This window comes from Mus musculus, chromosome 18 (genome assembly GCF_000001635.26).
Source record: "Mus musculus strain C57BL/6J chromosome 18, GRCm38.p6 C57BL/6J".
Lineage (NCBI taxonomy): Eukaryota > Metazoa > Chordata > Mammalia > Rodentia > Muridae > Mus > Mus musculus.
Window position 1 is genome coordinate 77,824,700 of NC_000084.6, and position 25,749 is coordinate 77,850,448.

Genomic DNA, 25,749 nt, shown 5'->3' on the forward strand with positions numbered 1-25,749 from the left:
TGTACTCATATAGATAAATAAATCTTAAAAAAAGAAAAGAAAGAAAAGAAAAGCAGATGAAGCCTGGTGTGGTGGCGCAAGTCCTAGCATTCCAGAGGTTGAGGCAGGAAGGGAGACAGAGAATTGGAATTAATGTAGAATACAAAGTGAGACCCTGTCTTAAAAATGAGAGGTGGTGGGGGACACGAATATGCATCACGTGTTGTTGAGAGCAATTACTAATCTTAGCTTTTTACGTACTGTCTAAACTTCCTGCGATATACATATGCTACTTGTATAATGTGAGACCTTTCTCCCTGCCTCGCCCCTGAGCAGGAAAATAAATGCTCTTGTTTATCAGTCATGACTCAAGCCACACTAAAATAGCAAAGAGTTCATGGCAGCATTAGAAAACAGAGAAAGGGCTGCGGGTGAGCTGTGGATTGTGGGGGATTCTGCAGCATGAGAGGCAGATGGGGATCCACAGACGAGGTTGGAAGAACTTTGTCCATACCAGCTAACCATAGATTCTCCACACCGAGTCCTTGGTGCTTCTCGACAAGGCGGCTGAAACTGGAGCAACGGTGGAGAGATCAGTTAGAGGGCACTGGGAGTGCAGCCAGGGCCTCCCAATGTGGCCGAACGTGGAGCAGCTGCTTCTGATAGCTCTGCCAAAGTGTCAGCTCATGACACCCCGAGGCAGGTGCCTGACGTGAACACGTGAACAAGATGGCCTACAGCAACCAGCCTTGATTCTAGCAGTCTTCAAGAAAAAGGTCAGCACAGCTCTGGGGCCCTGTGAGTGCTCGTCTCTCCGCCTCTCCCAGGATAATGCCTTTCCTACAATGTCCCACTCCATGCAGAAGTGAAAGTATTCAAAATTATACCCCCACCCCCACCCCCCACCCACATGGGGTGGGGGATGGGGGGAGGCAACATGATGAGTTGGCCACTTTTTTTTTTTTTTTCAAGACAGGGTTTCTCTGTATAGCCCTGGCTGTCCTGGAACTCACTTTGTAGACCAGGCTGGCCTCAAACTCAGAATTTTTTTTTTTTAAGACAGGGTCTTCCTGTGCACCTCTTGCTGGTCTGGAACCTGCTATGTAGACACTAGGCTGACTTGGAACTTATAGAGATCTGCCAGTCTCTTCCTTCCCAGTTCCCAGTGCTGGGATTAAAGGTTTGGAATAGCATTCCATATATTACTAATAACCACTAAAAACTTAATTTAAAGTACAGAGCAAGGGCTGGGCATGTGAGTGATCAGGTAAGAGTGTTAGATGTAAAAACATGAGGACATGAGTTCAAATCCCCAGTAACCATGTAAAAATCCAGGTGGGGTCATATGCATATTTGTGACTTAACTTTTTTTTGTTGTTGTTGTTGTTTTGTTTTGTTTTGTTTTGTTTTGTTTTTTTTTGAGACAGGGTTTCTCTGTATAGCCCTGGCTGTTCTGGAACTCACTCTGTAGACCAGGCTGGCCTCGAACTCAGAAATCCGCCTGCATCTGCCTCCCGAGTGCTAGGATTAAAGGCATGCACCACCACCGCCTGTTGTTAAAGGTAGAGATAGAAGGATCACTGGAGCTTGCTGGCCACCAGCCTAGCTCTAGAGAAACCCTCCTTCAAATGAATAAAGCAAGCTGGGTGTACTGGCACATGCCTGTAATACCATCGCTCAGGAGACAGAGACAGGCTTTGTGAGTTCAAGACCTGCAAGTCTGCACAGAGAGTTCTAGGACAGTCAGGGTTACATAGTGGGACTCTGTCACAAAGCAAAACATGACAGAGCAAGCACCTGACATCCACCTCTGGGTCCTGGCAACGTTCATACACATGTGTACACACATCACATACATACATACACACACACACACACACACTACTCATACAACATAATGACCAGGGCTATATACAGTGGTGCACATCTGTCAACTCAGCACTCTAGAGATGGAAGGCTCAAGGCTAAAATGAAACATGAGGCCAGTGGGATGGGGTAGGAGAACGGTGAACCTGTGAACCCACTGACTGTGGAAGTTCTTCTCTGAAATAGGCACACGATTGTGGGAGTATGTGACAGTACTCACACAGGTCTCTCACACACCTCACGGCAAACAAATAAAAATAGAATACCCGACATCAGTTTTTTTTAAAGTAAATTGTAAAACGCTAGAAACTGTTTTCATTGTAAATTTTTGAAAACAGAGTATATATACACTCACACATAGGAAAGTACCTCATAAACTATGGTACGTTCATATAATAAAGTTCTGTCTGTCTGTCTATTTATATTTTGAGCCAAGATATTATATTGTCTAGGCTGGCTTCAGACTTGCTACATAGCTGAGGGTGACCTTGAGCTCTTGGTCCTCCGGTCTCCTCCTCCAGTTCCAGGAGTGCAGACGTGCTGTGCCATGGCTGGGTTTATGCGGTGCTGGGATCATAGCCAGGACCCTGCAGGCTAGGCAGGTGCTCTGCGGACTGAACCACATTAACAGTATTTTTTTAAAAACTTGTTTTCAAAATTAAGTTACTTATTTATTTTGTATCTTGACTGCAGCTTCCTCTCTCTCCTCTCTTCCCATTCTATCCCTCTCCCCTCCCTTGCCCTCCCCTCCTCTCCTTTATTCTTCCTCCCCTTCTCAGAAGAGAGGAGGCCTCCCATAGATATCAACCAGCCTTGGCATATCAAATTGCAGTACCTAGGGCATCTTCTTCTATTGAGGCTAACCAGTATATATATATGTGTGTGTGTGTGTGTGTGTGTATATATATATATACATATATATGTATATATATATATACACACGTATATATATGTATATCACCCTTAATTAAACATTTATTTATTTATTTATTTATTTATTTATTTATTTATTTATTTAGTGTGTGTGATACGCATGATTGCTATGTATATGGAGGTCAGATCATCAGGCTGATGGAAGTGCCTTTAACCCTGAGCTATCTTGCTAGTCTGTCTGCTTAATGTCTTAAATAATGGGGGGACCCTGGAAACAAATGATCAGAAAACTCCTGACAGGGAATGTGAGCAGACACAGGTGAACTTTTATTTTTTTGGTGGCCCTTGCAAGCCTGGGATCTTATACATGCTAAGTATACTACCACTGAGTTCAATGACTAGCCATTTGCTAAGTCTGCCTATGGCCATACCATCCTCAATGTGCCCACTTACCTCTAATCTTGGGAGGTTTACTCAGTAAACCACTACAGTTCCTTTTCTTTAAAGACTGTATGTGAGTGGTTGCATTTTCATGCCTGTGAGAGAGGGTGTGTGTGCACATGTGTGCGCACACACATGGTGTCATCCTTAGGAATGCCGTACACTCCCGTTGAGGTTGGGTGTCCCCTGGCCTGCAGCTCCCTGACTAGGCTAGGTTTGCTGGCCAGTGAGCCTCAGAGATCCTTCTTTCTCTGCCTTCACAGTACTGTGAAGCTACAAGTGAGCCACCACACCTGGCATTTTAAAAAATCTACATTTATTATTCTTTTACTTATTCACTTTATATCCCACTCAGTGTCCCCTTCCCCGGTCGCCCCCTCTCACAATCCTTCCTCCATACCCTCTCACCTTCTCCTCTGAGTGGGTGAGGCCCCCCGGGGTATCCCCCTTATCCTGGAACTTCAAGTCTCTGCAGGCTAGGTGCTCTCTCCCACTGAGGCCAGACAAGACAGCCCAGCTAGAAGAACATATCCCACAGATAGGCAACAGCTTTGGGGTAGCCCCCGCTCCAGTTGTTGAGGACCCACACGATGGTCAAGCTGCACATCTGCTACATACATGCAGGAGGCCTAGGTCCAGCCCGTGTATGTTCCTTGGTTGGTGGACCCTGGGATTTTTTTGTGGGTTTTGGGGATCAAGCTCAGGTCCTCAAGCTTCCAAGGGGAGCACTTTATAGACAGAGCCATTCCCCAGCCCACCATGGCTCCTTTTTGGTGACCACAAGTTCTTAAAGATAATTTTCTATGTTTTCCTCTAAAGCTATTGTATTTTAGCTCTATGTTTAAATGCATGTTCATTTCAAACTGACTTTTGTGTATGGCAGATGGATGCAGACCTTCCCCCATCCAGTTTACACACTTGTTCCAGGAACATCTGCTCCGAAGAGTTAAAATGCTTTTGGCTCCTTTGCTGAAAGTCAGTTGGTTATAGACAAATGAGTCTCTATTTCTGTTCTGTCTTCTACTTGTTTATCTTCAGGGTTCTACTGAGCAGATCTGGTTATCGCACTTCACGGAACTTCGTGGAAAGTTTTCAAGTCAGGTGGTAGGAACCTTCCAGCCTTCAAGTCAGCGTCTCAGGCAGCTCAGACAGGCTTTCAGCTTGCTGTGCACTGAAGGCTCTTCCTGAACTCAACCTCCTGCCTCTACATCCCGAGTGCTGGTTTACAGTTGTATGTTACCATGCCTGGTGCCAACTGTGTTTTTTTTAAACAAAACAGTTCAATAACCGATGCTTGTGTTTTTATTTTGTGCCTAGTCCTGGTCCTTTGTAACTCTTCATGAATTTTAGGTCCAAATGGCACAGAAGAAGATTTGGGGATTCTGATAGAATTAGGTTGAATCTGTAGGGCGATTGGGAGAAAAATCAGCTTTTTAATCGTATTCACACTTTCATGTAAGATGCATGGCTTCTGGGGGCTGGTGAAATGGGTCAGTGGTTAAGAGCGCCGACTGCTCTTCTGAAGGTCCTGAGTTCAAATCCCAGCAACCACATGGTGGCTCACAACCATCCATAATGAGATCTGATGCCGTCTTCTGGAGTGTCTGAACACAGCTACAGTGTACTTACATATAATAAATAAATAAATCTTTAAAAAAAAGATGCATGGCTTCCTTTGCTTACATTTCTTTCAGCAATGCTTTTTTTTTTTTTTTTTGGTTGTTCCAGTAATGAGATTTTGCAACAACATCAGTGTTTATTGTTGGCATATATATATATATATATATATATATATATATATATATATATATATGTTTGTGTGTGTGTGTGTATATGTATATATATTCGTGTATATACACATATGTATGTATTTGTATATATATGTATATATATGCATACACACACACATACACACACATACACACACACTATTCATTATTCTACCCTGATCCCTTCCACACCCCCAACACTAGGTAGGAGAGAAAAGTTAAAGGGGAAAGGGGGCATAGACCTCCATAAGTTACTTCTGCTGATGAGGGACCTTGGATTTTGCGGGGCAAGTCCAATCTTCCTCAGCAGAATATCCAACAGTCTGGCAAACCAGCAATCCAGCAATAGCAAAGGCAACAGCAGACACAGTAGCAGAGTGGGCCAGTCACAGCAAGGGCAAGGGCGCAGTAGCCGACGACGCAGGCCCTCTCAGGGCTCTGGCATTTACACCCACTCCAGAGTCCCCAGAACTAAACTATCTGCAGCTGGCAAAATCACACCCCTGCTATTGCTCGAGGCAAATCATAATCACCTGCTGGAAGCAGCCTCTTATCCCGCGTCAGGGATTAAAGCAAAAGCACACTCACGGAACATAACTGCGGTTGTAAAGAAATCTAAACTCTCACTACAGTTTATTCCAGACTAGTTTATATTTTTTGTCACTATAACATTTAAAATCTTTCCTTTTCTTGTCTCCTCTCTCTTCCCCCTCCCTCTTCCTCTCTATTTCTCTTCCTTCCTTTCCCTGCCTTACTATCTTTTCTTTTTTTGGAGACAGGGTTTCTCTGTGTCCTCCTGGCTGTTCTGGAACTTACTATGTAGACCAGGCTGGCCTCGAACTCACAGAGACTCACTGTTTCTTTCTCCAGAGTGCTGGGATTAAAGGAATGTCCCACCATGCTGTGTTTTGGGTCAGTTTTCTTTCACTGGGAGACTGCTTTAAGTTTTATGTTTCTGTAAAGATATAGAGCGATTCAGAGATTGGTTTTTTCTTATGCTCATTTGTGTTTTTAAAAGACTTTATGATGTTTCCTTCTTTTTTCTAGCAAAAATTGTTTTAAAATATGTATATGTGTCTATATGTGTGTCTGTGTGTGTGGGTACGTGTACATAAATGCTGGTGATGTCAGAGACAACAGGTTGGTTCGATTCTCTTGGACCTAGAATTCCAGGCGTCATCTGTGAGCTGCCCGGTGCAGGTACTGGGAACTGAACTTTTATTCTGTGAAGACATCATGATCTCCCAATTGCTGATCTTCTCTCCAGCCCCATCTTCTGGGTGTTTTGGGATAAGGTTTCACTATGTCATCCAGGCTGGCTTTGAACTTGAATTCTCCTTGCCTCAGCCGCCCAAGTGCTGGAATTACAGACGTGTGCCTCCACACCTGCTAGGTTTAGCTTATAACATCTATAGAATCTCTATTGATTGAAATCTGTATTGATGTTCACATGTTCATTCTGATATTGGCAATTTGTATTTTATTCTCTCCCCCTTATCAATTTTATTTAACTGATCAAAGGACGACTTGGTTTAATCAGTGTTCTCAATTGTGTATCTTTATTTCTAAAGATTTTTTTAAAATTTATTTTATGTATATGAGTACAGTGTAGCTGTCTTCAGACAGACACACCAGAAGAGGGCATCGGATCCCATCACAGATGGTTGTGAACCACCACGTGGTTGCTGGGAATTGAACTCAGGACCTCTGGAAGAGCAGTCAGTGCTCTTAACCTCTGAGCCATCTCTCCAGCCTATTTTTCCTTATTTCATTTCACTACTTTACATTTTTTTCTACCACTTACTGTAAGTTTATCTAGCTCTTTTTCCTTGAGCTACTTAAAGTAAAAGCTTAGGTTACCTCTCTTTTGTTCACTTCTATTGTCTGTCTGCCTATCTATCTATCTATCTATCTATCTATCTATCTATCTATCTATCTAAGGTCTGGTATACTCCAGCCTGGCTTCTAACCCATGATATAGCCAAAGCTGATCTTGAACTCTTGGTTCTTCTTCCAGAGTGTTGGGAATACAGCTATGTGCCACCTTGCATAGCTTCTGTAGTGCTGGAGACTGAAACCAGCCTTTTGCAAGCTACACAAGCAACCTGCCAGTTGAACCCCATCTCTCTCTCTCTTTTTAAATACTTATTTATTTATTATATGTAAGTACACTGAGAAATCTTCAAACACTTTTTCTTCTCGCTGTGGCCCCACTCACTTGTTGTAGCTGTCTTCAGACACTCCAGAAGAGGGCATGAGATCTCACTACGGGTGGTTGTGAGCCACCATGTGGTTGCTGGGATTTGAACTCGGGACCTTCGGAAGAGCAGTCGGCGCTCTTAACCACTGAGCCATCTCGCCAGCCCCCAGTCAGCGCTCTTAACTGCTGAGCCATCTCTCCAGCTTGAGCCCATCTCTTAAATTCTGATATTGTCATTTCATTTGAAACACACTTGTATTTTTTTTTCACACGGAGCCAGGTTATTTTAAAGGACTCATTTTAAATCCCATTTCTTTGCCAGTAGTGGTGACAGACACCTGTAATTCTGACACCTGGGAGGCTAAGTTAGGAGCTTTGTCAGTTTCAGGCCAGCCTGGGGAATATGTCAGGATCCTGTCCTACCTGCTCAACTTCCTTTGTTCCCTTTCTCTTGTGATGTACCTGGCCTTTTTTCCTACTATATTAATCACATGTGTTCTTCATATGGCCATGTTATTCACTGTCTTCATCTCTAGCTTTTGTTTTATATGTATGTTTTTTACTGACTCCCTGGAATGAATGTAGACCCCCTGGCTGCAAGTATACAATCTCAGGTTGGCTTTATAAATTTGTTAGTGGTTTGCATGTAGTTGGTATGAAATGAAATGTGTGTAAAAAGTTATTCATGGGCTGGGCAGTGGTGGTGCACACCTTTAATCCCAGCACTTGGGAGGCAGAGGCAGGTGGATTTCTGAGTTCGAGGCCAGCCTGGTCTACAAAGTGAGTTCCAGGATTGCCAGGGTTGTACAGAGAAACCCTGTCTTGAAAAAACAACAACAACAAAAAGTTATTCATGGGAACGATAATATTTGTGCATAATCCAAATGACCTATAATGAATTAACCATTTTATTAGATGATATAATAACTAGGGCTCAGGATATAGTTCAGTCAGTAGTGTTTCTCTAGCATGCACCAGCCCCAGATTTGATCCTCAGTACCAGGTGTAATGGCTGCTACTCCAGCCTGTGGGAGGCTGGGTTAGAAAGGTTAGAAGCTGAGGCCAGAGTGGGAGAAATGGGAGAGGAAGTTACAGATGTGGAGATGCCCAGCAGGCTCCAATCGTGAGATTGAGGATGGAGCCAGGGGCTTGGCATCCCTACTTGTGTAATGCTCCTTAAAATGTCTTTATTTAGATAGCCACATATTTACATTTGTTTTTAAGAGATTTATTTTGAGTGTGTGTGTGTGCGTGTGCATCCATGCATATCATGAGTGTATGGGTACCTGCAGAGGCCAGAAGAGGATGTTAGATCCCTGGAGTTACAGGTAGTTGTGCCTGGTGTGAGATCTCTGAGCTACCCCTCCAACTCCACTAGTTATATTTTTATTTTCAGCCAACCTTCCCTCCCTTTCCCTTTCCTTTCCTTCCCTTCCTACCCCATCCCTCCCTCCTTCTCTCTCTCTAATTATTATTTTATTTATATACATTCCAGTTACTGCCACCGCCTTTGGTCCCCCTTCCCACAGTTCCTCATCCCATTCCTCCTCCCTCTTGTCTATGAGACAGTGCTCCTCCCAAGGCCTCCCCCTTCTCTGGGGCCTCAAGTCTCTCATGGATAAAGTTAATCATCTCCCACTGTGGCCAGATTAGGCAGACCTCTGCTATATATGTGCCAGGGGGCCTTGGACGAGCCCATGTATGCTCCTGGTAGGTGGCTTAGTCTTTGGGAGCACCCTGGGGTCTGAGTTAGTTGAGACTGCTGGCCTTCCTATGCGGTTGCTCTCCCTTCAGCTTCTTCAATCCTTCCCCTAATCTTGCGCGTGCCAGACTCGACCAGTAACAGGATCCTTCTGCACACGTTTATTGGGAGAGCTTGATTGCAGAGGCAAAGAGACCCCGAGCCCAGAACTGGTGCTGCTTATATAGGCCTAGGAGAGGCGTGTCTCACACCCGGATTGGTTATGCACTAAGCCTCATTTGCATGTTCCTCATCTGATTGGCTACTCTCTCTCTCTCTGTACCTCACAGAGCCTCATTATCATACCTCATTTGCATGTCTCACATCTGATTGGTTATACTCCCAAAGCCCAATTATTATGCCTGGGTCAGGCAGTGTCTTTGCAAAATACTTTACTACATATGTACACATTGGTTGTTTGTCCAAACTTATGCGTGGTGGCCAGCAGTAGTCAGTGCCACTCTGCAACGGCACATGTGGCTTCCCACACCCTAATTCAACCATGGGGGTCCTAGACTTCAGTCCAATGGTTGAGTATAAGCATCTGCATCTCTCTCAGTCAGTTGCTGGTGTGGCCTCTCAGAAGACAGTCACACCAGGCTCCTGTCTGTAAGCACATCATAGCATCAGTAATAGTGTCAGACCTTGGTGGCCCGTGCCCCTCTCCCCGATGAGATGGATCTCAAGGTGGGCCTGTCATTGGCCCGCCTTTCCTTCAGTCTCTTCTTCATTTTTGTCCCTACAGTTCCTTTAGACAGGAACAATTCTGGGTCAGAAATTTTGACTGTGAGTTGGTAACCCTGCCCCTCCACTTGAGGCCTTATCTATCTATGGGAGGTGGGCTCTTTGAGTCCCCTCTCTCCAATGTTAGGCATTTTGACTAAGTTTACCCCCATTGAGTCCTTAGAGTCTCTCACTTTCCACGTCTCTGGTACTTTATAGAGGGTCATCCCCCAATCCCCCATGCTTATCTCCACCCATTCTCCTGGTCCTCTGGGCTTCTCTCCTGTCCCCTTCCTCCCATACCTGATCCTGTTCCCCTTCTTCTCTCCCCTTGCCCACCCAGATCCCTCCTTCCCTCTGCCTCCTATGTTTATTTCCTTCCCCTTTCTAAGTGGGATTGAAGCAGCCTCATTTGGGCCTTTCGCTTGTGACACTTCTTACGGTCTATGGGTTGTATTGTGGCCATTCTGTACTTTTTGGCTAATATTCACTAATCAGTGAGTACATACCATGTATGTCCTTTTGGGTCTGAGTTATCTCACTCAGGATGACATTTAAAAACGAGGACATCATGAATTTTGCAGACAAATAAATGGAACTAGAAAATATCGTATGCCTCTTACTCCTCTGGTTGTCCCTCCCATTCTGTGGCCCTTCGGCGTCATCATTTGAACTATTCTTCCCAGCTGTTGATCTCGATCTTTTCTGCATTCTCTCGGGTCACACACCCATCTTTGTAAAAGTGACCCTGTGAAGTCCCACTGTGGGCTCCCTGCCCCCTCTGCCCACCTATTCTTCATCCTTAGCCTGATGCCACATTCTTTATCTTACAGAGCACGGACATTCTCAGCACCATTGGCTACGACAGCATTATCCAGCACCTGAACAATGGCCGTAAGAACTGCAAGGAGTTTGAAGACTTTTTGAAAGAAAGGTAAGACGCTCGGGTCTCTTGAGTCAAGACTCCCACCCTTTTCCCAGACCAGGAACCAATTGGTTTCTCTTTTCTTTCTGTTTTAGAAAAAGTTATTTCTTGTTAGCCTGTGGGTGTTTATGTGCCACAGTGGGCATGCGGGAGTCAGAGGACAACTTTGTGCGGTTGGCCCTCTCCCCCTGCCTTTACAGAAGGGCACCCTTGATCAGGGTCACTTCCTAATCCGTCAGAGCAGGTATCCCTATGAGAAGACAGCGTGAAGACACAAGTCAAGAGCTTCCGGTGGTAATGAAGTGGGGCCAGTGGTTCTGACTGCTGTGGGGGACAGGAAGTCTTGGAGGTGGTAGTAAGTAGCCCCAAGCCGTGAGAGGAAGGAAGGCAGGACCTCATCTAGACACCAGAAAGTGAGGGGCTGTGAGAGGTGGGACAGGATCTTCCTTTCTTGGAGACTCTAGGGAAGAGTGTGGTTTGTGTAGTATCCGGTGTCTCTGACATAGCCTGGCTTTCAGCGCCATAGTTTCCAGCTGCCCCGCTTCATTACCACAGAGAAGCTCTTGACTTGTTTCTTTACATTATCTTCTCTCCCTCTTTCTTTTTCTTTTAAATATTTATTTATAGTTGTGAGCCATCTGTGATGGCTGGGAATTGAACTCAGGACCTTCAAAAGAGCAGTCAGTGCTCTTAACCGCTGAGCCATCTCTGCAGCCCTCTATATTATCTTCTCATAGGGACACCTGATCTGACAGATTAGGAAGTGCCTGATCAAGGGTGCCCTCTATCTTAGCTAATCACATCTGTAGAGATCTATTCCAAAGAAGAGTACAACTGGAGACTATGGGGACTAGAGTTGAACCTGGTTATTTTTTACAAAGGGAGACAGCGTGTACCACACAAATGGCACAAGCAGGAAGCTGGGATCTATAAAGGAAAGAACACTGGGATAGAGTCTAAACTCTTCCTCTTCTGATCCTGCTTCCTTGGTAACTGGCAGGGACGCACATCAAGGGACATGTATCTTTCCAGGTGTCTGTTTCCTGCTCAACAAAAGGAAGCCATTGTACTCATGTCTGTAAAAAAATCTCTGAGCAAGGAGCCCAGGTCTTCCAAAGAAGTTAATAACTCAATGGGGGCACCATTTTGGGAATATGTAGTAAAATAAGCAAAAATGGGTCAATGTCAGGTACTAGGACAAAAGATTTCATTCTGGCTGCCCACTCTGATCTGGGGGCTTCCTCCAGCCCCAGGCACGGCGTCATCGGAGACTGCCCTCAAGCCTGACGGGAAAGGCTCTGCCTGATTGTGCTGGCTGTGAGTTGCTGAAGAAGATCTGGCATATGGACTATTCCTGGTCTAGGGGATTTGGAGAGAGGGGTCAAAGTGAGCAAGGGTAAGGGCTTTGGGAAGAAGTATCCCTGTCCCTGGTTGAGTATTGGATTTTCAGGAAAATTGATGATGAAACTGGAGGTCACAGTCACATCTAAGTGAAATAATGTAGACACAGAAAGACAAACATGCTTTTTCTCATTCATGGAAACAAGTAAGACCTGGAAGTAAAGGGACCAACAGAGCAGAAGGCAGAAGGAAAGGTAGGAAGAGCCAGGAGGGAGGTAAAATATGGATAGGAATCTCATTGTGAAACCTGGTAAGTTTTACTGCTAATACGAATTAATCTTTATAGGAAGAGTAAGTTAGCAGGCAAAAGTAGAAGAGCAGGACCTCTCTTCCGTGTCTTGTCCTGTTTTTACGTTTCACATGCCCCTCTTGTAGCAAACTAGAGTATTGGTGCACACACCTGCCAGCTCCACCAGGGTACTCTTTTATCCCAGTCACTCAGAGATCCTGGCACCCAGAAGGATGCCTGGCACATAATAAATATTCCAAAAATGACAATGTAGGGGCTGGGGGGATGGCTCAGAGGTTACCAGCACTTAAAACCCTTGCAGAGGACCAAGGTTCTACTCCCAGCAACCACAGGACAGCTCACAACCACCCATAACTCTAGCTCCAGACGATCTAATGACCTTCTTTGGCCTCCTCGTGGTCTGCATGCACACACAGGGCACAGATATACATGCAGGCGAAGCACCCATACTTATGAAGCAAAATAAATAAATCTTTTTTTGTTTGTTTGTTTGTTTGTTTGTTTGTTGTTGTTGTTTTGTTTTTCGAGACAGGGTTTCTCTGTGTAGCCCTGGCTGTCCTGGAACTTACTTTGTAGACCAGGCTGGCCTCAAACTCAGAAATCCACCTGTCTCTGCCTCCCAAGTGCTGGGATTAAAGGCATGTGCCACCACGCCCGGCAAATCTTTTAAATAGACAAGTTGATGGACAGGTAAGAGGAAACGCTGGGTGGGCAGTGCTCTAGGAGAAGGTCTTCCCATCAAAGGGGGTTTCTGCAACATCCTGGTGGTTCCTCCCTCGCCTCTGTCCTCAGGACCCACCACTTCCCCTATGCTTGAGAGCTTCCCCTGCGTGTCAGCGGTGGTTCCCCTGGTTTTAGAGAGCATGATGCTGGAGTTTCACTTCAGTAAAGCTCTCTCTTTTCTCCAGGGCAGACCGCTGTGTTTGCTGGGGACGTGGGGGAATTCTGCCCACTGTTGCCTGGATGCTAGAGGGCCTCCTCCTGGAAACCACAGGGCCTCTCAAGAGCTCTTGAGGAGTGTGCAGGAAGGAAGGTGGAGGGCAGGAGACAGGGATGCTCTGCTAGGTGCTGTGGGCATTACACAGCGGGAGCTGGGTGGTGGCTTCTAAAGTGCTGATGTTTAGTTATCACTAGTTTTGATACCAAAGCAAACCAGGGAACTTCCCAAAGCAGGAGATGAAGCCCTGGGAACTGGTTTGGTTTGAGGAGCTATTCCGCTTCCAGTGAGAGGAAGCAGCAGATGATAAGAGTCGTGTTCTAACGCAGCGAAGCTCAGAAGATCTGCACTTGAACTTTCAGTGATAAGCATTTGAGTTCTTCCTCTGTGTGTCAGTAGTGTCAGAGAGAGGGGGGAAGGGGTCAAACGAGGGATGCAGAGTACCCCTGGCAGAGGGAGGTAAGACTCCAGGAAAACCCTTTTCAGCACTAGGAAGCCATGGGATGCCATTCTAAAAGGACCTCTGTTGACTCGGTGGTGACGGTGGCTGAGACCTCTTAGGTCTTGCTCTTAGAGAAAACTCAGAGCAAGTGTCATGGGATTAGCTGTTGAAACCTGGCCAGAAATGCTTCTGGTCTATAGGAAGGAACTTTGATGGGAACTATGAAGTATTTGGTGGGATGGAAACCTGGTTGGAGCAGCCATCCAACTGCAAGGGCATGTTCCAGGCAGCAAGATGGACACTGGGAAGGGTTACACAGGGGCAGGGCCAGCGTTGACCACTGGACTCCTAAAGGACCATCCACAGGCATGACCAGCATCCACAACCTAACCTTACAAAGGAATGCATATCGGTGTCACAGTCTCCTGGGAGCCCAAGAAAGGGACAGCGAGATGAGCTAGACTGCATCAGTCTCCAGCCTGCACTCAGCCCTCTCCCCTTACTTTATTCTTGTGTATTTAACATCAGTGAATATGAATGATAAGTTAACGACGGGTTAGCAGCTTAGCTTGGGTCTCTTTTGCTCATGTCCTTAACCTCTTTCTCTCTCTTTCTCTCTCTATCTCTTTTCATTCTCCCTTTTCAAGGAGCACAGGCTTGCCCTGGTTGGCAGGGTTTCTGCGTGCCAGCCTCCTGCGAGCTGGAGTGGCTGTAGATTATCTGACTGTAATGATTGACTGATGTCTTTTCGTTTTACTTTCAGCCCAAGCAGACTCAGACTTGCTGCTGTCCCCTCTTCTATTCATACTTCCCCTCCATGACCTGGTACTGATCACTGATCTTGTGCTCTTTCCCCTACTTTCCGTGGCAGTTAACATATTATCCCTGTAACAGTATTGTCAGTGATTGCCTAAAATGATGGACGCATTTTTTTCTTTTTTCTTTTTTCTTTGATGATTACTGTATTTTCATAGCCCTTTGATCGTGGCCATTTTGAAGACAGTATACTAATCTGAGGGGAGCCCTGGGGATTGAGCCTGGTATCCTAGACAGCAGGGTAGTAGAGAAAAATGACAATCCGGCCCTACTGAAATCTAGTCCTTGTTGAATGTTAAAAACGCTTCCACTGAAAGAATCAGGGCAACTTAAAAAGAATTCAACCAATGACCAAACACGGGTGCTTAAGTCCCAATGAGAAGCATAAGAAACACTAGGTGATCATAATTAATATAATATGAGAGTAGAAGTCATTACAGATAGAAATACAAGACAAGCCCAGTGAAATATTGGAAATGAAAACTTCAATAAGTCAAATAGAAAACTCTATGGAGATACCGGAGAATGGAACTCAAGTGATCTGCTGCCATGACGGAAGAAACTGAGATGGAGACAACTCTGGGTCTGTCCTGCATGGATAGAAGCTCTGGGTTCAACTGTGAGCAGTTCCAGGAGCTAAAAACACATCGAGACAGTCCCCAACCCTAACAAGGAGACTCTTGAGGCCTTGGCTGACGCTCTCCTAACAAGGGGACATCAGGATTTGGTTCCTATATCTAAGGGGCGAGCTGGAGACCCAGCAGTTGTCCGAGGCTCACACATCTGAGCTGGGGACCATACTTTTAGGTCTCCAATTGTCAGGAGCTATGGGTCAGACTTTGGGTTTAATGTACCTCTGGCACAAGGAGTGGGAAAGGTACTCATACCAAGCAGAACCCCGAGGAGGCCTTCCAAAATGACCCTGGACTCCCCTAAGCTTTGGAAGCCTTGAAGAGTCTCATGCTCTCTTCTGGGTACCAAAGCAGAGATGGCATGTCACAGGGTTTCAGCTTTCTTGTTGGGGCAGGGGTCTGTTGGGCTTTATGTCTATAGATGGTATATTAATAATAAACCTAGCCATTCCCAAGGAGGGGGGAACTCTCTGGAAAGCTTCAGCAGAGGAATAGGTCATGGGGAAGATGGAATTATCAGTGCTTGAAGACAAGGTAGTGAAAATTCATCACTCAGACTGTAAAAGTATATATTCACAAGAAGGCGTGAACAGAGCCTTTAAAACCTATGGAACACCCTGAAAAGACCAAATCTACAAATTATGGGCATAGAAGAAATAGAACCTCATGCTAAAAGCATAGAAAACATTGTCAATAAAGTCACAGCAGAAAATTTCCCCACACCTAGGGAAAAGAGTTACCACTTAGGTACATGTGGCAGGTAAAACAGGCAGGAAAAAAACATGCCAAATTGTAGTTAAAATGGTAAGCAAATAGACAGAACAAAGAATGCACGCTGAAAGATGCATGAGAGAAACACCAGGTTCCGTATAAAGCCAGGCTCAGCACAAGAAATTCCTCCCCAGAAACTCTAAAAGGCAGGAGGGCTTTAATGTCCTTAGTTGAAGGAAAGTGAAAAAACTTTCTGTGATTAAAAAGAGTTTAAGAAACTTCTGACCACTAAATGAGCCCTGCAGACGATACCTGAAGGAACACATCCATGAGTCTTCAAGACAGAAAAAGCCACATCATCCCATGAGCAACCAAACAAGGATGAAGAAAAGTCTAGCCAGCACACACACCGTCAACAAAGCGGCATGAGTTAATACACACCGTTCAACAGTTATTCTGGATAGTCATGGTCTCAAGTCCCTATTTAAAAAAGCACAGACTAACATATTGGGTTAAAAATTAGGTCCCATATATTTGTTGTATCTAAGAAACATACCTCACAATCAAGACAAATACTACCTTAGGATAAAGGAAAACAAAATCCAAACGAAGAGACCAACTAAACAAACAGGTATTGCTGTTCTATTACCTGACAAAATTCGATTCAAACTAGTCAGAGGAGATAAAGAATGTTACTTTATACTGATTAAAGAGAACAGACCATCAAGAGGATATTATAGGGGCTGGTGAGATGGCTCAGTGGGTAAGAGCACCCGACTGCTCTTCCGAAGGTCCGGAGTTCAAATCCCAGCAACCACATGGTGGCTCACAACCATCCGTAAGGAGATCTGACGCCCTCTTCTGGAGTGTCTGAAGACAGCTACAGTGTACTTACAAATAATAAATAAATAAATCTTTTAAAAAAAAGAGGATATTATAATTCTAAACATGTATGTGCCAAACATGAGCCTACTCAATTTTATATAACAAATACTATTAGATATAAAGTCACAGATTAACCTCAACACAATAGCGCTGTGTTATCTCAGTACCAAGTCCCACAATAGACAGGTCATTCCAAGGAAATATATGTATCTGAGTTAAATAACATCATAGACCAAGTGGGACTAACAGACCTTTATAGACATTTCATCTGAATATGCAGAATATTCTTCTCAGCACCCTCTGAGCCTCTGGGACTTCCCCGAAAAGAGGACATGTGATGGATACACAGCAAATGTGGAAATCATTTCTTATATTTTGACCACAATGGAATAAAACTGGAAATCAGCAGCAAGAGAAGCTATACAACAGACACAGACTCGTGAGGATTAAACCGCACGCTATTGCGTGATGAATGGGTATCTAAAAAAATGAGGAAGAAATTAAAACATTCCTACGTTGAATGGAAATGAACACATCATGTGAAAGCTTTCAGGATTCAGAGAGAGAGCAGTTCTGAGAGAGATCTCAGGGCTACACTGCCTATATTATCATTTAAAGAGATCTCAAATAAATAATGATCACCCCAAGGGGAGAACATGTTGAACATAAAATTAGTATATAAAAAGAAATAATATCAAGTTAGAAATTACTGAAGAAAGAATCATGAAGCAAAGAGCTTTTTCTTTGAAGAGAAAATCAAGATAGGCAAAACCTAGCCAAATTAAGAAAATGAAAGACGGCCCAAATTAATAATGAAAAAAAAAAAAACCCATAAAAATGGAAAGGAGACTTTACAACAGACACCAGGGAAATTCAGAAAACACTTAAGGCATACTTTAAAAATCTGTGATTTTATTAAGTTGGAAACTATACAAGTAAAACATGAATTCCTGATACATATGGTCTATAAAATAAACCAAGGTGGGATAATGAATTTAAACACCGACCTGGAGAGATATCTCAGGGGTTAAGAGTGCTTGTTTCCCAGGAAACCCAGGTTTGGTTCCCCATACCCATGTCATGTGACTTAACCCCGTCCTTAGGGGATCCAGTGCTACCTTCTGGTCTTTATTGGTACCTGTGCATGTGAATCACACACACACACACACACACACAAATAAAAATAAAAATAAAAATAAAATTAAATAGAATAAAATAACAGATCTACATCAGTTGATGAGATTGGAACAGTAATAAGATGTCTCAGCAAGAAAATGTCCAGGTCCAGATGAATCTAGTGGTGAAGTCTATCAGAGGCTATATACTTACGTATTTATGCATTTTATGTATTTATGTATAGACAGGGTCTCACTATATATGCCTGGATATCTTGGAACTTGTTATGTAGACTAGGCTGGCCCCAAATCCGCCACTCCCAGTTTCTATTAAACTTTTTGTTTGTTTTATTGTTTGTTTGTTTTTGTTTTGTTTTTCGAGACAGGTTTTCTCTGTATAGCCCTGGCTGTCCTGGAACTCACTTTGTAGACCAGGCTGGCCTCGAACTCAGAAATCTGCCTGCCTCTGATTCCCGAGTGCTGGGATTAAAGGCATGCGCCACCACCACCCGGCTCTATTAAACTTTTAAAGACCAATTTTCAAACTATTTCATAAAATAGAAAAGGAGAGTCTTAAAACTCTTCTTACAAGGGCTGGAGAGATGGCTCAGAGGTTAAGAGCACTGACTGCTCTTCCAAAGGTCCTGAGTTCAAATCCCAGCAACCACATGGTGGCTCACAACCATCCGTAATGAGATCTGATGTCCTCTTCTGGTGTGTCTGAAGACAGCTACAGGGTACTTAGATATAATAATAAATAAATCTTAAAACAATTTAAAAAAACCTCTTCTTACAAAGCCAGTAATAATGTAATGCAGAATCAGATAAAGACACAACAACAACAAAATAAAATTGTAAACCAAATTGCTTGGTGGATATAAATGCAAAAATTATCAATAAAATATTTATACACTAAATTGAATAAAACATCAAAAAAACAAAAACAAAAACAAAAACAAGAACAAAAAACATTCACCCTGGCCAAGTTGGCTTCATTCAACAGATGCAAATCAATAAATGTAACACATCATATAAATGGTCTCAAGGACAGAAATCACATGATCATTTTCATAGATGTAGAAAAGGCTTTTGACAATCCAACATCCCTTCATCAAGAAATCCCCAGGAGGCTAGAATAGAAGGGACGTATGTCAACATAACAAGTGTATGTATGTAAGATGAAAGAGCTGCATCTAATATCCTACTAAATGGGGAAACCCCTCAAAGCGCTCCCACTAAAATCAAGCATGAGACAAGCGTGTTTGCTTTCTCTGCTTTTATTTAATGCAGAGCTTGACGTCTTAGAGAAATAAGGCAGGAGAAGGAAATGAAGGTGGGGGCGGAGATACAAACAGGAAGGAAAGAAGGCAACGTAAGCTTATTTTCAGATGACCTGGTACATATAAGACCCCAAGATTCTACTAGAAAACTTGTAGAGCTGAAACCTCTGGCAGCAAACTGGAAGGATGCAACATGAACACACCCAGGTCAGCAACAAGCAACAAGCAACAAGTCAGGTGGTCAGTTCTAGTCACCCTTGCTTAGGAAAAAAAAATACTCTGGAATAAACCTATCCGAAGGAGGAAAAGACCTCTCCAGTGGAAACTTGAAAGCTCTGGTGAAGGCAGTCAAAGACAGTTGAAGATGGGAAGACGCGTGCTTGTAGATCGGGAAGAAGGTGGGGTGTGAGAGAGAAAACCCTATGTCATCCTCTGGCTTTTATATGTGTGCACACAGGCACATGCTCACGTGTGTACATACTACAGACAAAAATTTACACAAACAAATTTTTAAAAAATTCTATATCAATCACCATCAAATGATATAACTTATTTATATATGTTGTGGTGTATTTGTCTATACATGTTCATGTGTGTGCATGCATGTATGTATGTATGCTGCCTATCCCAGTGAGTGCTTGTATGTTGGACAGATCAGATGTTGATGTCCATGTCTCTCTCTCTTCTCTTCTCTTCTCTTCTCTTCTCTTCTCTTCTCTTCTCTTCTCTTCTCTTCTCTTCTCTTCTCTTCTCTTCTCTTCTCTCTCCTCTCTCTTCTCTTTCTCTCTCTCTTTCTCTCTTCTCTCTCTCTCTCCTTGTGTGTTTGTGTGTGTGTGTGTGTGTGATTGTTAATGTGAGTGTTGGTGTGTATGCACAGAGAGGCCAGTAATTGATTTTGGGTGGTACCCTCAATTGCTCTCTGCTTTATTCTTTAAAGTAGGGGACTCTTGCTGAACCAGGACATCACCAGTTGGCTAGACTGGCTTACCAGAAATTCTTAGAAATCCTCCTGTCTCCCCCCCCAACACACACACACACCAGCAGTATACTTAGGTGTCAAGAGTTCAAACTCAGGTCTTTATGCGTATGAATCAGCCACTTTATTGACTGGGCCATCTTCCCAGCCCCCAGTTGGCTCTTTTTTCCCCCTGAGACTATTCATTTTTTAGTTCTAGAACTTTTGAAGCTCTGAAGAAACTAGGGCAGTGTAAACTACCTTAACCTAATCGTATAGTCTGGATATTGCTGGGACTAGGGCAAACAATGGGGAAAGTGACAGGGATGGGGAGGAGACTAGGTCAGGGAAGATGCCGGTTAGTGCTTTAGACTATCTGCCACCCCCTGGCAGCTGTTTTGGTGGCAAGCCAGCTACAGTTTATGGCTTGAGATCCCCTTCTCTTGGTACAGATTAGCTGTGCATTTGACTGGAGGAGGACGGGCCTCTTAGAGAAGGTGGAAGAGGGCCCCACTTAAAACCTATGCACAAGCCAGCCACTGTGCTATGTACCTGTTGTCTTAACTCACTTGAGGTCAGGAGTTCAAGGCTGGCCTTGACAACATAGAGGCCTTGACTCTTATGTGCAAGGGACTTCCGGCCTGAGAGTAGCTGGAGCTGAAGGCCTCTGTGCTTCTTCCCCTTGTACAGTAGGGTTTTGGAGGGGATTGAGCTCAGTGGAAGCATGCTTGCCTAGCAAGTGCAGGCCTTTCTCAGCCCCCAGGACCCAAAACAAATCAAGGCAAAAGTCATTAAAAACAGAAGTCTTGCATTTTATGTATGTGTATATATAATATGTATGTATTATAATATTATATATATAATGTATGTGTATGTTTAAAAGACTTATTTTTATTTTATTTTATGTCTTAGTTAGGGTTTTTACTGCTGTGAACAGACACCATGACCAAGATAAGTCTTATAAAAGGCAACATTTAATTGGGGCTGGCTTACAGGTTCAGAGGTTCAGTCCATTAACATCAAGGTGGGAGCATGGCAGTATCCAGGCAGGCATGGCACAGGAGGAGCTGAGAGTTTTATGTCTTCATCCAAAGGCTGCTAGTGGAAGACTGACTTCCAGGCAACTAGGGTGAGGATCTTATACCCACATCCACAGTGACACACCCATTTCAACAAGGCCACACCTTCAGATGGTGCCACTCCCTGGTCCAAGGATATACAAACCATCACAATGTGTATTGTGTCTGTATGTCATCTATGTGCGGGTCCAAGGAGGCTGGAAGCAGATGTCTGACCCTCTGGAGTTACCTGCGACAACAGTGTGCTGCCTGATGTGTGTGCTAAGAACTCAGGTCCTCTGAAAGAACATGAGCTCCTAACCATGAGCCATCCCTCCAGCCCCTACTTTTGTTTTTTTGAAACAAGGTCTCATGTATCCTAGGTTGGCCTCAAACTCAGCACGCGGCTAACACTGACTTTGGACTCCCTGTCTTCCTGCCTTTGCTTCTCTGTTCTGGGGTTACAGGTGTGCACCACCATGCCTGCCTCTGAGTTTTATTCTATTGGTTTATTTTTAGTATTTTTTTTTAAATTTATTACTGAGACTTATATCTTAGATTGTGACGTCACATCTGAACGTCCACAGTGAGTGAACAGCTCTCCAGCAGGGGCAGTGTTTTCTGTGTTTTAGCCAAGAACCCTATGCAGGACCCATGGTCTTCTCTTCTGTTCCCTGTAGAGCATCAATTGAAGAGAAATATGGCAAAGACCTGCTGAACCTCTCCAGGAAGAAGCCGTGTGGACAGTCTGAGATCAAGTAGGTGCCAGTGCCATTCTTCTATGCTGCATGTGACTGCCCGACTCCCCCTCCCCCAACCCCTGCTGTTTCAGCAAGCATGGTTGAGTGGCAGTTGTAGTAAATTAGGCGGAGAGAATCGATATTTCTCCACCCCACCTCCCGCTTCTTGCTTTCCAATCAGGAAAAACGTGTCTCTCTTCTTTGAGACACATTTAAGAGTTTTTAATGGGACACTTGTTACCATATTTCTTTTCTTTTCTTTTTTTTTTTTTCTTTTTCTTTTTTCTTTTTCAGTGCAGTCTGAAGAATACTAAGCTAGAGATGTAGTTTAAAGTCGATCTGGATAGGGGTTCTGCTTAACTGAAAGATGTGAACATAGACCCTTGCTAAAGAAATACAGTGAAAGGGAACATTTAGTTCATAATGCATGTACACGCGCGCGCGTGCGCGCACACACACACACACACACACACACACACACACACATGTCATATGACATGGAAAGGAAAAAGGGCATGAAGGTTTTCGCTGGGAGAAAGAAGTTCAAGAGATTTATTATACAGCATCGTGTGTGTAGTTAGCAGCAATGTACTGTGTTCTTAAAAAGATCTGAGAGTAAGTGCGGCTCTCCAAAGCATGGTCAGGAACGGATGTGAGGCAATGCCTGTGTTAATTACTCTACGGGGCCATTCCACGGTGCATGAAGATCTCAAACCACCACATTGTACATGATGAAGAGGCACAATTCCATCTGTCAGCTAAAAGACAGAATTTAAGAAAGGAATGAGATTAGCCTGCCGTTTCTGATCAATAAATATATATATACCCAGTGTAATGGCACATGCCTTTAATCCCAGTACTCAGAAAGCAGAGGTGGGTGAATCTCTGTGAGTTTGAGGTCAGTCTAGTCTCTACCTAATGAGTCCAGGACTATACGGTGAGACCCAATCTCAGAAAGAAAAGTATATGATGGTTTTCTGACAAAGGAGTCAGTTAAGAGCCAGAGTTTGTAATAGTCTGTAATCCTAGCACTTTGAAAAGTGGAGGCAGGGGGATTCAGAGTTTAAGGCCAGCTTCAGCTACATAGCAAGCCTGGGCTATGTGAAATACTGTCTTCATACTCGAACACACACACACATACACACAGATGTACACACAGAGACATATACTCATACATATATACACACATACATATATATATATACACATAATCACACACACACACACACACACACACACACACACACACACACACACATACATGCAGACATACACACACAAGCACACACACCCCAGCCGCCCCCACAGATGCTCACTCGGATAAGAGTGCACATTAATATTTGAGCTATATTTGATGGTTTTGTTTTCGTATTCAGATGACAGCCTGTCCTTAGGAGAAAGGGGTCACGAGTGCTGCATTTCCATTGGGGAAGGTAAAACGCAGAGTTTCCACATTTTGCTCGGCTCAGGGCAGACAGTGAAGAACTGTTTATACCCAGGAGTGATGGGGCTTGTCTTAAAAAGCTTTGGTCTTTTACTGTTTCTGTTTGTTTGGTATCTGGAGCCTCCATGATAATCTGTAGGCACAGAGAAGCATGTGAAAACATTGTAATAAATTTATATCGATTGTTTCTAGAATTGAAATTATGTAATGTTTTTTTTTAGTACCTTGAAGAGAGCCCTTGAGGTCTTCAAGCAGCGTAAGTTAATTATTTAAACAAATATTATATTTTATGTGTCTAAGTGTTTTGCCTACATATGTGTTTGTGTACTGTGTGTGCCTGGTGCCTATAGAGGCCAGAAGAGGACATCAGGTCCCTCCGAATTGGATTTATGGTGGTGGTTGTCAATCACCATGTAGGTGCTGGGAACTAAACATGGGGCCTCTAGAAAAGCAGCCAGTACCAACCGCTGAGCCATCACACTAACCCCTAGTATAAAACTGTATTTTCTGCCCTTTGTAAATTCCCTGTCTTTCTTCTAAGGCGAGTTCTAATTTGAACAGTAGCCATTTAGAGTTAGATTTTAAAAATTCAGAACAGCCGTGAGGTGAGAAATGGCTCTGCAGACTGGAAATGAGCTGCAGACTCTGCACATTCCAGATGCTTCACACCCGCCTGCCCCTGGGAGAGCCACAGTCAGTACAGATTCATGGGCCCACTGGGTTTCAGGCGTTTGAAGTAGGGCTGGGATTCTGCAGGCTCTTAGCTTCCAAACGGCAGTAACACCATGTAAGTATGTCCTGTCCTGCTTGACCTTGGAGAGGTCCTTGCCTCTATTCCACCTGACTCAAGCAGACTCACCCAACCCCTTATGTGTCCTTGAGACTTCTCTCTTCCCAGAGCACTTCAGCGCTTGGGAGAGTCTCCCATCACTGCCCCCATCTCTCTGGGTGTACTAGATCACAGATGTATGGCACCATATCCGGGGGTTTTTTTTTTTTCATGGTTCTAGGGACCTTGCTCTGTCATTAGACCTGTTATGGATGGTTGTGAGTCACCATGTGGTTGCTGGGATTTGACCTCAGGACCTTCGGAAGGGCAGTCAGTGCTCTTAACCACTGAGCCATCTCTCCAGCCCTGGCTATTTGCTTTTTATGGAGACATCATTGGATAGGCACACTTGTTAATAGGCTGAGTTAAGTTAGGCTCTTCAGAGTCTTCCTGACCGTTCTGTGTATCCTTTCTACCTGCAGGGCATGGGGCGGGGCCCTCTGAAGAGAACTTGGGCCTTTGCTCTACTACCAAAGGAGAAAGAATTTCTTTATGGCCTACTACAGGCAAAGGCAGATTAGTTTTACTATCTTCCTTGGGCAAGTCAGCAGTGGGATAAAAAAATACACACATACATACAGACACACAAATACATATATATTATCAATACGACACACACACACATACCATAGCACTACAGGTATAAAAGGTAGGTAAATTACTATTCTTTTCAAAGTCCCCATCGGCAAGGTCTTTTTTTCTCCTAATGCAGCAATGGATCTGCTTTTCAGTGTACAAGCCCTGTCTTACCAAGTTCCTTATCTATACATACACCGTGGAACCACGTGTCCTGAAGCAAGGAACGTCAGCATAGCTTGTCTCGCCCCAGCACTTTACTTTTCTGCTCGCGTTTGCCTTCCATCTCCTTGTTTCTGTTGTACGAGCATGCACTTGTAATCCTAGCACTCAGGAGGCATAGCGAGAGGATCATGAGGTCCAGGCAAGCCTGGGGTGCCCTGCAAGAGGTTACGTCAAAGTAACAAGAAACAGGGCAAAAACAAAAAGCCCTCCACTGGTTTATTTTTTCTCATTAAAATAACATATTAAACGTTAAATTTAATATAATAAATAATTAAATGCAATATAATATTTAAAGTTCAGGTGAGACAGCTCACTCTACAGAAAGGAACTCAGGTCCTCTGTAAGAGCATGCTCCTAACCACAGTGAACACTGGAATTTTTATTTCTCTGTGTAACGTAGGTCTTGGTGATTATTTTGTTAGGCATTTAAATGAAAAAGTATTTAGTTTTAAATACATTTAGATTCACGTGTATAGTGGGTATGTGACTATTCATGTTCATTAATAGTAATTGTCAGGCTGGAGGGATGGCTCAGTGGTAAAGAGCACTGACTGCTCTTCCAGAGGTCCTGAGTTCAATTCCCAGCAACCACATGGTGGCTCACAACCATCTGTAATGGCATCTGATGTCCTCTTCTGGTGTGTCTAAAGAGAGCAAAAGTGTACTCACATACATAAAATAAATCTTTAAAAAAATAGTAATTTTTATGAGAGTGGTCTTTCTGGGTTGGGGCCAGAACATGTATTTTATTTTATTTTATTTTATTTTTTGTTTTATTTGTTTTCCAGAACATTTTTAATTAAACAATTATGTTGTCATATACCTTTAAAATTTTTTCTGCATGTATAAGTGTTTTTGCTGGTGTGTATGGCTGTGTATCATGAGTGTGCCTGGTGCCAGCAGAGAGCAGAGAGGGTGGGTGCCGGCTCCCCTGCA

General features: G+C 43.8%; 1 protein-coding gene across 1 annotated transcript in view; it reads left to right on the plus strand.

The window, feature by feature from the left end:
- The window catches only part of Pstpip2 (proline-serine-threonine phosphatase-interacting protein 2), a gene marked incomplete at its 3' end in the record, with an annotated part of 88,330 nt that overhangs the window by 30,150 nt on the left and 32,431 nt on the right, over nucleotides 1-25,749 (plus strand). The window contains 3 exon segments of the mRNA NM_013831.4: nucleotides 10,426-10,526; nucleotides 21,680-21,757; nucleotides 23,405-23,439. Of these exon segments, the coding sequence (NP_038859.3) occupies nucleotides 10,426-10,526; nucleotides 21,680-21,757; nucleotides 23,405-23,439 (214 nt within the window).